At 38.5% G+C, this 12,515-nt stretch overlaps 1 protein-coding gene across 1 annotated transcript in view; it reads right to left on the reverse strand.

Annotated features, from left to right (window-relative positions):
* brip1 (BRCA1 interacting helicase 1) overlaps nucleotides 1-12,515 on the reverse strand; it is a 394,954-nt gene that overhangs the window by 257,755 nt on the left and 124,684 nt on the right. Inside the window, exon 15 of the mRNA XM_052035938.1 lies at nucleotides 488-647. Coding sequence (XP_051891898.1) covers nucleotides 488-647 — 160 coding nt within the window. The remainder of the gene's footprint in view (nucleotides 1-487; nucleotides 648-12,515) is intronic.

The raw sequence follows: 12,515 nt of genomic DNA on the forward strand, positions 1-12,515 counted from the left end.
GTATCAATGATATTTAGAAGTTTTAAAATAGCAAATAATCAAACAGATAAAAGCTTTGGGATTAATCTGGTTACGTGGGAAGATGTTGGTCTTGGTACATACCATAGAATGTTGTCACCAGAATTAAGTATCATTCTACTTAAAATGAACATTTGACATACAGCTCTTCACACCAAACTTTGTTCAATAATTAATAGTTCATTAAGCCAAGCAATCATACACAAATTTCTTTCACATATTAATTTTAGTATTGAAACATAACTGATATATCCATAGTTGCTAATGAATAACACCTGAAAATCATTTGCATATTTGAGTGCGCTATATTAAATTTCACATGACATAGCCTGATAAGGACTCTCTCCTAGTTGTAGATTCAAGAACTAATTTTAGTTTAATCTACTGATTGATTGTATTTCTGTCTAAAGGTCAAAAAGGTAAATATTTCTGCTGATTTAACTTAATTGTTAGTTTCTTTCTGAAGTACCTTTGTTTCCTCTATCCTTTATTACGTTATAGTACGACTGCAGCAATGCATCAAAGTCACTTTTGTCACCTCCTTTTGGCTCAACAATGACCGTCTTTACTTCCTCCAGCTTCCCCCACAATCCTGTGAGCATCCAGCGACTTTGCAGCTTGTCCAGCATCTGGAAGATAGAGGTGAGAAATACTTTTTGGATACAAGAAGCAATGCAATTTTAATTTCATTGAACAACACTTAAAGATAGAAACGACAATTTAAATAATCATTAATGCTGAATATCCACTGTTCATGTTTAAGAATACTTAACAAAATGAGACCAAATATAGTTTTCAAATTAAGTAGATTTGGATGGCAAGGAATTAACTGGACCAGAGTATACAGAAGCTAATTCGTTTTTCAGATTGAGTTATACAGCACTGAAACAGCCCCTTTGGCCCAACTTGCCCATGCTGACCAAAATGCCTATCTTCGCCAATCCCATTTGCCTGTGTTTGGCCCATATCTTTCTAAACCTCCTATCCATGTATCTGTCCAAATATCTTTTCAATGTTGTAATTGTACCTGCTTCTACCATCTCCTCTGGCAGCTTGTTCCATATACCCACCATCCTCTGTGTGAAAAATCAGTCCCTCAGATCCAATTTAATTCCATTCGCCTTAAACCTATTCCCTCCAGTTTTTAACACCACTACCCTGGGATAAAGACTGTGACTGTCTACCCAGCTATATCCTTTATAATTTTATAAACCTCTATAAGGTCACCTCTCAGCCTCCTTCGCTCCAGGAAAAACGGTCCCAGCCTGCCCAATCTCTCCTTATAACTCAAGCCCTCTAGTACAGGCAACATTCCTGTGAATCTTTCTGCACCCTCACCACCTTGTGTTATTATTTTATTAATTCCTGTTAACATTTAAACCATCCACATGAGGTTGTCATGCTGCAATTATATCCTCCCTTCTGCAGAGCCTCCGCCAACAAATGGGTGTAATTATGAAAAATAAGTTTATATAAGCAGTCTCTATTATAAATATGGACATGGGAATTTATATTGAGACCAGTTAAAACCATGTAAATTCATTATATTTCAGTTGGATGAACAGACTACATACAAAATCCCATGAAGAGTTTATCTTTTGGATATATTTATGTCATGGGCTGTAAAACACGGTCTAGTTAACAATGAAAAACGACTATTATGAGCTTTCAAGGAAAGTACTTTGACCTCTTAGTAAATGCTTTGCTTGCTTACAGCAGGAAAAAAAACATGCTCTATTATTGAAGGCACAAGTTTACATTCAATTGATAATGTTCATTTAGTCAATTATCAAGGAAGAATTCAGTATAAATATTCATAATAATCAACAACTTCCTGAAGTGTCCTGTGTTTATGGAAATGGGAGGAATTGCATTATACTGCTTCACTGCAGCAAGACTCACTATGAGCAGCTTCTACACTAATAACAGCAATTATTAGAAATACAAACATTAAAATATTGCTTAAAAATCCCCTATAAGGACTTAATAGACAGGGTCTGACAACAATTTTGTGTGGTCCCATTTACTACTTTTCCTAAGGCTGGCAAAGTACAGACATCCATCTGTATTTGTTAGCAAGATGAAATACAGTGCAAGTTTCACTGTTATTAAAAATCTTTAGCTGGAAGCCACTAGTCATATACCAAAGAAAGCAAACTTGAAAGGGTCTCAGCCCAAAACGCTGACAGTCCATTTCCCTCCATAGATGCTGCCTGGCCCGCTGAGTTGCTCCAGTATTTTGAGTGTTAAAGCAAAATTCGATTATTATGTTAACTCTCATGAATATAGTTGAATTAAGTTTGTTTTAATCATTCTCCACAACTATACTGGAGATGCATTAAAAAGTGGGATCAACAGTGAGGGAATACAAAGTCCCATCAACACAATAATATGAGCAAAAAAAAAAATCACAAGATTTTGGTCCCAGAGTCTAAATAAATTAAACATGCTCCTGAAAAATACACATTTTCACATTTAAGCACCATGGTTACTTTGACTTTAAATTCTGCTATACATCATAGTATCACAAAATCAAAGGAATTTATAGCTCAGGTAGCCACTATTTAGCCTACTGTTTTCATACCAATCAAGAAACGATCAATCCAAAACAAACCCACTTTCCAGACTTTGATCTTCAATCTGAGAGTTATGTTCATCCAAGTATTATTTAAATGTGATTAGAGTTTTTTGATCTACCAAACTATTAAGCAACTGAGTTCCAGACCTTTACCATCTTTTAGGGGAAAATGTATTTCCTCAAGCTCTGGCTAGCCCCTCTACCCCAATAGTTAATGACTCTCAGCAAAAGAAAATAGGTCCTTCCTATTCATCCCATCTAGATTTCTCATGTTATACGCCTCTATTAAATCTCTTCTCCAAAGAAAAGAATAATCCTAGCCTCACCAATCCTTCTTGATATTTGAACTCCTGCAGTTCTGGTACAATCTTTTTCAACATCCTTTGTATCCTATTCTAGTGCATCATATCATTCAGGTATTTGCTCAAAGTCAAGTTTATTGTCATAGGCACAACTACGTGTGTGCACAGGTGCAATGAAAAACTTACTTGCAGCAGCATCACAAGCACATAGTGTCATATAAGCAGCATTCACAAGAAAAACACAAATTAAGCATACATTATACACAACTTTTACAAGAAAGAAGACAAGTAGAACACAAAAAAACAAAGTCCATTTCAGTGCAAAGTGATCATAGTGTTGCTAAACTGTAGTGATTAGGGTTGTGCTGGTGGGTTCAAAAACCTAATGGTTGAAGGGAAGTAGCTGTTCTTGAACCTGGTGGTGTGGGACCTGTACCTCTGCCCGATGGTAGCTGTGAGAAGATGGCATGGCCCGGATGGTGGAGAGGCCTTTGATGATGGATATTGACTGGAAATGTTTGCAGAATCCTAATTATGATCAAACTAATGTGTCCTGTGTGACATCCTATGCCTTGGCTAATAATGAAAAATATTTTGTATATCTTCTTAATCACCTTTTCTGTCCTGTTACCTTTAGTGGTCTGTCAGACTACACTCCAGTGTCCTCCAATTCTTTGTTACTTATTAGCATTTTATACATTCCTTCGCCTTTCCCAATTGCACTGGACCAGATCATGCTTGACTCATTATTTTTAAATGATTATTTAAATTGTTTAATCATAAAGCATTTTTACCTCATAATGTTGATATTTTAAATCAATTATAATCAGAAGAAGGAAAAGCACAAATCACTTAGCTACACGTACCTTTTTAATGAAGGTCACTGACCCCATTCAAATGAATGGGGATGCGCTAAGTATGCCAATTATTACTGGCATAAAGCTCAGGGAGCCATATATAATGAGTATCTAGCCCTTCAATATGAAATGATAATCTATCAGTGGACTCAGTGCCGAATACAGTGGCAGTGCAAGAGATCAGCTGCACCACCATCTGACTGTCACTGCGTTCCACACTTCCAGGTCTGCACACTGCAGTGCAGATGTTCAAACCTAGGGATGTGCATGCTGCAGATAGCTGTGGTTCCTGACAGATATGGCAGCCAAAAATCAGCATGAACTAGTCCATTAATTCACATTTCTCTTGATAGTTTTTCATTTGCCATTTCTGTACTTACATGATCAATCCATTGATAGCTTGTTGGAGCCCAAAGGTTTCTTCCTCACTATTTATCTACTCAGACAATTTTTACAACCCAAAAACTTCCTAAATAAGAATTCAACATTAAGGTCTAAATCGCTGATATACATCCTAAAAACAAAGGACCTAGCACTAAGCCAACTCTGTTAAATCACACTGCAAACAACCCTTTATCACATAAAATACACATTGGCCATTACCTTTCCTGCCACTGAATTATCAACTGAAGTGCAACTTTCCCTTGAATCCCATACCTTTTAAATTTCTGGTTTGACTGCCTTGTGGAACCTTTTCTAAAGCATTGCTAAAATCCACCAAGACTGCATCAAATATGCTGTCCTCATTGATCTTCCTTGTTACTTTCTCAAAAATATAAATCAATTATCAAATAAGACTGTCCCTTAAGATATGCTTAAACATTAATGTCCTGATATAGAAATGAAAACAAAGCTAGAAATATTGAGATGAGTGAGAAAAAAAATGAAAAAAAAAGACACAAAGGTGGAAGTGATCCGGTTGGCTGCAACTGTGCTGTTACTTTTGTGAAATGGTTTTATATTTGCTGCAGTGCAAAACCAGTAATTCAACAATGGAGTAAAGTCCCTGTTAAAACTCATTGTAATCATATGGTATTATAGCTTCAGTTACAACAGGATGTCAAATGAGCACCCTTCATGAACTGAGCTGTTGATATAACAGATTTTATTCATGAAAGAACTTTTTTGTGATGCAAGGCTGATAAGTGATCCCCAAATACATCCACATCGCACTGGTGGCTCAACTGTGTGGTGACCATAAGACATAGGAGCAGAATTACGCCATTCGGCCCTTCAAGTCTGCTCCACCATTCGATCATGGCTGATTTATTTTTCCCTCTCAACCCCACTCTCCTGCCTTCTCCTCGTAATCTTTGATGCCCTTATTAATCAAAAACCTATCAACCTCCGCTTTAAATATACCCAATGACTTGGCCTCCACAGCCATCTGAGACAATGAATTCCACAGATTTACCACCCTCTAGCTAAAGAAATTCCTCCTCATCTCTGTGCTAAAGGAACGTCCTTCTATTCTGAGGCTGTGTCCTCGTCCTACTGGAAACATCCTCTCCACATCCACTCTATCCAGGCCTTTTCAATATTTGGTAGGTTTCAATGAGATCCCCGCCTCATCCTTCTAAGCTCCAGTGAGTACAGGCCCAGAACGATCAAACACTCGTCATCCATTAACCCTTTGATTCCCAGGATCATTCCTGTAAACCTCCTCTGGACTCTCTCCAATCCCAGCACATCCTTCCTTAGATATCGGGCCCAAAACTGCTCACAATACTCCAAATGTGGTCTGACCAATGCCTTATAAAGCCTCAGCATTACATCCTTGCTTTTATATTCTAGTCCTCTCGAAATGAATGCTAAAATTGCATTTGCCTTCCTTACTACTGACTCAGCCTGCAAGTTAACCTTTAGGGAATCCTGCATTAGGAGTCCCAAGTCCATTTGCACCTCGGAATTCTGAATTCGCTCCCCATTTTGAAAAGAGTCTACACCTTTATTCATTCTACCAAAGTGCATGATCGTACACTTCCCTTCGCTCTATTCCATCTGCCACTTCTTTGCCCATTCTCCCAACCTGTCCAAGTCCTTTTGCAGATTCCCTGCTTCCTCAACACCACCTGCCCCTCCACCTATTTTTATATCATCCGCAAACTTGGCCACAAAGCCCTCAATTCCGTATTCCAGATCATTAAAATATAACATGAAAAGTAGTGGACCCAACACCGACCCCTGCAGAACACCAGTCATCACTGGTAGCCAACCAGAAAAGGCCCCCTTTATTCCCACTCTCTGCCTTCTGCCAGTCAGCCATTCTTCTATCCATGCTAGTACCTTTCCTTTAATACCATGGGCTCCTATCTTGTTTAGCAGCCTCATGTCTGTCACCTTGTCAAAGGCTTGTATAGCCCTCATCATCTTCTTTCCTTAGATGACTGCAGTCAGAGATATTCAAAATCATGAAATACAATGTTGTGTATCATTTAACCCCGTCCTTTGTGGCAGCACCTGCTGTTCTATCTCAGTGCTGCATGCCTTCAGATTAGCTGAGTAACTCTACATTCCTCTTTTTTGGATGTTCCTTGGAATACTGATCTTGCTGTAGTTAATCATGGAGAAGAATGCTTAGAATGCATGAAGCTAGCAAACATTTGAAATGCTCAGGCCACTTGGGCTGTGCTGAAATAAGCATCACTTCAATACCTGTGATGCTACATGTCTCAAGGACAGCAGTATATATAATCCTGACACAAGAGACTGCAGATGCTGGAATCTGGAGCAACACAAAAAGCACTGGAGGAACTCAGTGGGTCAGGCTGCATCTACGGAGGGAAATGGACAGTCAACATTTCAGGTTGAGACCCTTCACCTGGATCCACCTATCACCTGCTAGCTCTTGTTCCACCCCTTCCCTCCAGCTTTTTATACTGGCTATCTCCCTCTTTCTTTCCAGTCCAGATGAAGGGTCTCAACCCAAAACATTGATTGTCCATTTCCCTCTATAGATGTTGCCTGACCTGCTGAGTTCCTCCAGAACTTTTTGTGTTCCTACATATAATCCTGTCCTGGTTTGCAATATATAGCAATTTTCATGGCAACATGGAAAAAAACTCCAGTCTTAAAATATGGCACTGAGAGACAGTCCAAGTCTCACAGCCATAGATATCTAGCATAGTCTTCAAGTATATTCCACTGACATTTACTCAAAATAAACACTGGCTTTGGAAAAGCAAGAATTAATATTTGAATCAATAATGCTTGGTCCTACATAGTGTGGAGTTTCTCGAGTGCTGTTGGACCCACTTTCATCCAGGGTAGGTGGAGAGAGATCCATTCCTGTTCCTGACCTGGGAATCAAAGGTGGTGGAACGGCCTTGGGGAGTCAGGAGATAGAACAATAGCTTCTTGGTGTACAAGATGGTAAGAGGCATAGATCGAGTGGATAGTCAGAGGCTTTTTTCCCAGGGCGAAAATGGCTAACACAAGGGGACATAATTTTAAGGTGATTGGAGGAAGGTATAAGGGGGATGTCAGGGGTAAGTTTTATTTTACACAGAGAGTGGTGGGTGCGTGAAACGCACTGCCTGCAGAGGTTGTGGTGCAGATACATTAGATGAGATGATGAGATATCTTTATTAGTCACATGTACATCGAAACACACAGTGAAATGCATTTTTTGCATAGAGTGTTCTGGCGGCAGCCCGCAAGTGTCGCCACATTTCTGGCACCAACATAGCATGCCCACATTAGGGACATTTAAGAGACTCTTAGATAGCTACATGAACGATAGAGAAATGGAGGGCTATGTGGGAGGGAAGGGTTAGATAGATATTAGAGCAGGATAAAATGTCGCACAACATTGTGGGCCAAAGGGCCTGTACTGTGCTGTAATGTTCTATGTTCTAATAACGCATCTGTATCTCATCAGAACTGACCAGTTTCTACACAAGCTGGAAAAGCTGGATATCCAAAATTGTTGAATTCAATATTGAGTCCTAAGGGCTATAATGTGCTTAGTTAGAAGCTGAGGCACTGTTCCTCAAGCTAGTGGTGGGCTTTGTTGGAGGAATGTAATAGGCCAAAGGCAAAAGTCTAGAAGGAGTTGGGTGGAGAAATAGAATGAAAGGCAGCTGGAAGCTCAAGGCCACCCCTGGATTTGGTTTCTCTAATGCATAAACCACATTGTGAACAACAAAGGCTGTACAATAAATTGGAAGTGCATGTAAATCAGTCAGCTGTAAGTACCAAGCCTTTACAATTCTCTCTCGGGTGGTATCACCACTACTTATGTCTTTTGGTCTTCACACCTATGATAGACATTTACTTTGTTTGCTCCTCTCCTCCTATTTCTTTGAAACTTGTTTCTTTGAACCATGTTTGACTTCTAACTTTGCTAGCTCTGATGAACAGTTACCAACCTGAAATGTTAACCATGTGTTTCTATCCACAAAGGCTGCTTGATCGCTGAATATTTCATGCATTTTCTGTTTTTATTTCAGATTTCTAGCATCTACATTTTTTTTTGCTTTTCAAACACTAAACCAGGGATTTTGGAAAGTTCCACTCCAGAGCTAAAGATCATTGCACGTAGGGAGACTAGCCATTCCTTAAAATGGAGGGAGAGAGGAATAGCACACAGCCTTTGTGACACTTCCTCTAAATACCATTCCCCATCCAAAGTCCTGACTTAAATGATCTTTATAGCCCATTCTGCTATTCCATCACCTTTCTTCTGTTTCTACTTCTATACGTGTTCCTAGCATCTTATTTTATCCACTCCCCCCCCATCTTTCTACTTTGTTTGAATCTAAATTAAACCCTCCTCCCTCTCACCATCACCACCAAATGCCTGAATTTCATACTTAAGCTCAATATAAGTTGTAATGTCATAAAAAGACTGATGAATGCAAACACAGAATTTTAGGAATAGGTAAGAATTATTTAATTCAAATAAAACACTAAAGGAAGCCAGTTGATCAGGCAACATGACAGGCGAGGATATTTTCCAACTTCTGCGTTTGGGACTGAAGCAACAGAATTTATACATTGGAATAAAACTTCTACTTTGATATAAGTTTAATCATTATACTTTCCAAGCATTTCAGGAGACTCTTGGAAACAAAAGCACTATTTCAACAGGCCAGTGATCTATTTTCATTTCCACTTAAAAACTTCATTCACCTCCATTTATTTGTCCAATAACCCTAATACAAATGGTACACTAAGTAGTTCCAGATGTTATTTCTTCCTTTAGTCATACAGCACAGAAACAGGCCCTTTGGCCCACCATGACTATGCTAACTATCAAATATTTATCTACATTAATTCCATTAACCAGCATTGCTCCATTGCCTACTTTGTCTTGGTGATTCAAGTGCTCATCTAGATGCTTCTTAAATACTGTGAGAATATCTGCATCTACCACCTTTTCAGTCAGTGAGTTCCAGCTAGCAACCACCCCCTGGGTGAAAGAATTCCCGAGATCCCCTCTAAATCCCTTACTCCCTGCACCTTAAACCTATAACTGCTGGTCTTAAGATATTTCTACATGGAGAACTTTTCTTACTATCTACCCTACTAATGCCTTTCATAATTCTGCATACCTCTTTCAGGTACTCCCCTCAGCCTCCTCTACCCCAAGGAAAACAAGCCCAGCCTATCCAGTCTTTCCTCGTAATTGAAACATTCCACCCGAGGCAAGCTCCTGGCAAATCTCCTCTGCTCCCTCTCCTGTCCTTAACTCTTTTCTCTCAATCTTAAAGAAGCAGTTAAATTTAAAATTTTTCCTCAGCAGAAAAAAATTTCCACAGTGATCAAAGTATAATTAAAATGATATTATACCACACTCTGTGAACTCTGAATCAAATCTGAATAATTGATAAAAGAGATCATTTTTGCTGTGGGATCTCAAATACAACAATGATCCATCTGATATTTTTAAAAGAATGTCATGGAAAAAAATTCCAAAATCTCACAAAGTCAAAAAGAAACAAAAAAAAGTGCCCACTGCCTTGCAAGCCATTGATTATTCAGCCTTTTGTGTTTAAAACAAGGGGCACAGGAATATATAAATTTGCCACACCTTTAATGAGATCAAAATGCCATGTTTTTCATAACCCTGGCAATTTGCTTCAATTCAGATCCTTGTCAGTGATCCTATATCTCTCTCCTCTACATCACTATTAGTAGATTTCAAACCCACTAAGACAACTAGAAAACATAATAAATGGAAATGTTTACTCCACATGAGAGCATCACTATTGTTAACAACGCAACTACTATTTCCCAAATCCTTGAGGCAAATGCATCTATCTATAATATTTAACATCCTTGTGCAGGATGGTGTATCTCTGGGATTCTCTCCCCTGGAGGATTGTGGAGGCTAGATCAATGAAGGTATTTAAAGAGGAAGTAGATACATTTTTGAAAGGTCAGGGAATTGCTGGCTATGGGTAATTGGCACAAAAGTGAAGTGTGGAGCAGATCTGTCACGATCACATTGAATGGGGCAAGCTTGAGAAGCCAAGTGGCTGACCCTTGCTCCTATTTTCTTATGTTCTTACAATCAATGTATTAATAATTCTTGAAATGGAGAATGACCAAATTAGCATTCTCAGGTCTAAGACTAACAAGAGAAAACTTAACTACACTGCTACTGCTACTAAACTGATATTACATAAATTTTTACTTATGATTCAGAAGTAATTTACTTCCTCATCCAAAGCCTGGCTGAAGTATATACTTTCTACAAGGTTTATATCAGCACAGTATTTCAGCTAATTTGTGAGTTGTTAACTGCCATCGGATCAATATTCCATTAATGTCACATTTCTTTCATAAAAAATAAGGACTCTGAAGTGTTTTCCACTATCATTTGTTAGCTGTGCACATTGTGAACTAATCTAGTTTGTCATATATTTTTCATGACATAGGAGGCCATTCAATCCACCGTGTCTATGCCAGCTCTCAGAGCATTCCCATCAATCCCATTTCCCAACTTTTCCCCTGTAACCTGATTCTCCTACCATCTACCCACATTAGGGGCAATTTACAGTGGCCAATTAACCTGCCAACCAACAGATCTTTCGAATGTGGGAGGAAATCAGAGCACCCAGGGGCAAATGCACAGGTCACAGGGAGATAGCACTGGGGGTCAGGATTGAACATGGTTCAGTGGAGTGGTGAGGTATCTGCTCTACCCACCTCTCCACTTTGCTGTCCTTCAACTTGTTCTGGCTTTTAGTCGAACACTAGTTAGGCTAAGTGGTATTTTATGAAGACAAACTTAATGCCAATGAGATAAAATTACTCCTTGTTTAGCAATTTAGATAGATCACACAACACAGTTCCAGTAATACTGCTTTCATTGCAATATGCCAACAGACATGAATAGCATCAATGAATATATAACTATAGACTTAAATATATTTTCAATAAAAGATTAGTGGATACTGTTCTTAAATACAACTGTACATGGCATAATATCAGAGAAAGACTACATATCCTATTCAATTATCCACCTTTCTTAACACCAGCCCAAACCCCATCAAATTCTTGAAGAATACCAGTGATAAAGTTATTTACAATTTAAGACTTTCAGGTTGATTCTGATGCAAGATAAATGTTACACTTTCAATTCCAAGCCAATAATTTTCCATCCACAGTCAAACTTGTGTTTTTTCCTTGTTACCACATGCACCGTCACATCACATCATGCAATAACATTATGTGAAAACTGATCCTGCCAACTTGCACTATACTAATCTCAACCTTCATGAAGTCATTAGCTTCAGCAGAAAAAAATAGAAATACTGACTATCTTTTTAAACGGTAAAATATTTAGAAATGTTGATGCTCACAGGGATCTGTACATTTTTTTTGCACACAAGTCACTGAAAACTAATGCAGGTACACCAGGTATGGTAGTTGAGAATGCAAAATGGTCTTAATTGCTAGAGGATTTGAGCACAAGAATAAAAATATCTTACCACCATCACATAGGACCTTGTGAGACCACACCTGGACTGCTGTGTGCAATTTTGATCTCACCCACCTAAAAAAGATATACTTGCCACAGAGGTAGTGCAGCCAAGATTTATGAGACTGATTCCTGGAATGGCAGGTCTGCCATAAGGAGAAATTGAGAAGGCTAGGCCTCTGTTCTTTAGAGTAGAGGAACATACAATATTATGGAGGACATGACAGAATACATACAAGGAGGATGTTTCCATGGCTGAACTAGGTCATAATCTCAAAATGGGTAGGCGATTTGGGACTGAAATTAGGAGAAATTTCTTCACTTGACGGGTGATGAGTTTTTAAATCCAGAGGGCTGCAGAGGCTTAGACGTTGATTGCATTCAAAACTTAGATCAACAGATTTCTGGAATAAATTAAGGGATAGGGCAGGAAATGTTGGGTGTTGAGACAAAAAATCAGCCATGATCTTGTTGAATGACAGAGCAAGCTCAAGGAGCCAAAAGGTCCAGTCCTGCTCCTATTTCTTATGTTATTTTATTCATTTCACATTTCTTATTTTAAAAGTCACTTAATGTAATTTACATACATGGTTAGATAGGTTTTTAAAAATATAATTTCTTGTACTTAAAACCCTTACTTCTGTAATCAGGATCGGTTTGCTCTCAAATCTGACCTTTAGAATCTCAGGCAAAAATAAAACATTCCAATCACCACCCACTAAAAATTAAAACATTACTAGTTTGGACAGAGTTTGTCAGGTATTCTAATGTCACTCAGTTTCATTTTATATTCAACTATAATTCTTCTTTATCATACCAGCAGCCCAGAG

The sequence above is a fragment of the Pristis pectinata genome, chromosome 21 (genome assembly GCF_009764475.1).
Source record: "Pristis pectinata isolate sPriPec2 chromosome 21, sPriPec2.1.pri, whole genome shotgun sequence".
In the NCBI taxonomy this organism is placed as follows: domain Eukaryota; kingdom Metazoa; phylum Chordata; class Chondrichthyes; order Rhinopristiformes; family Pristidae; genus Pristis; species Pristis pectinata.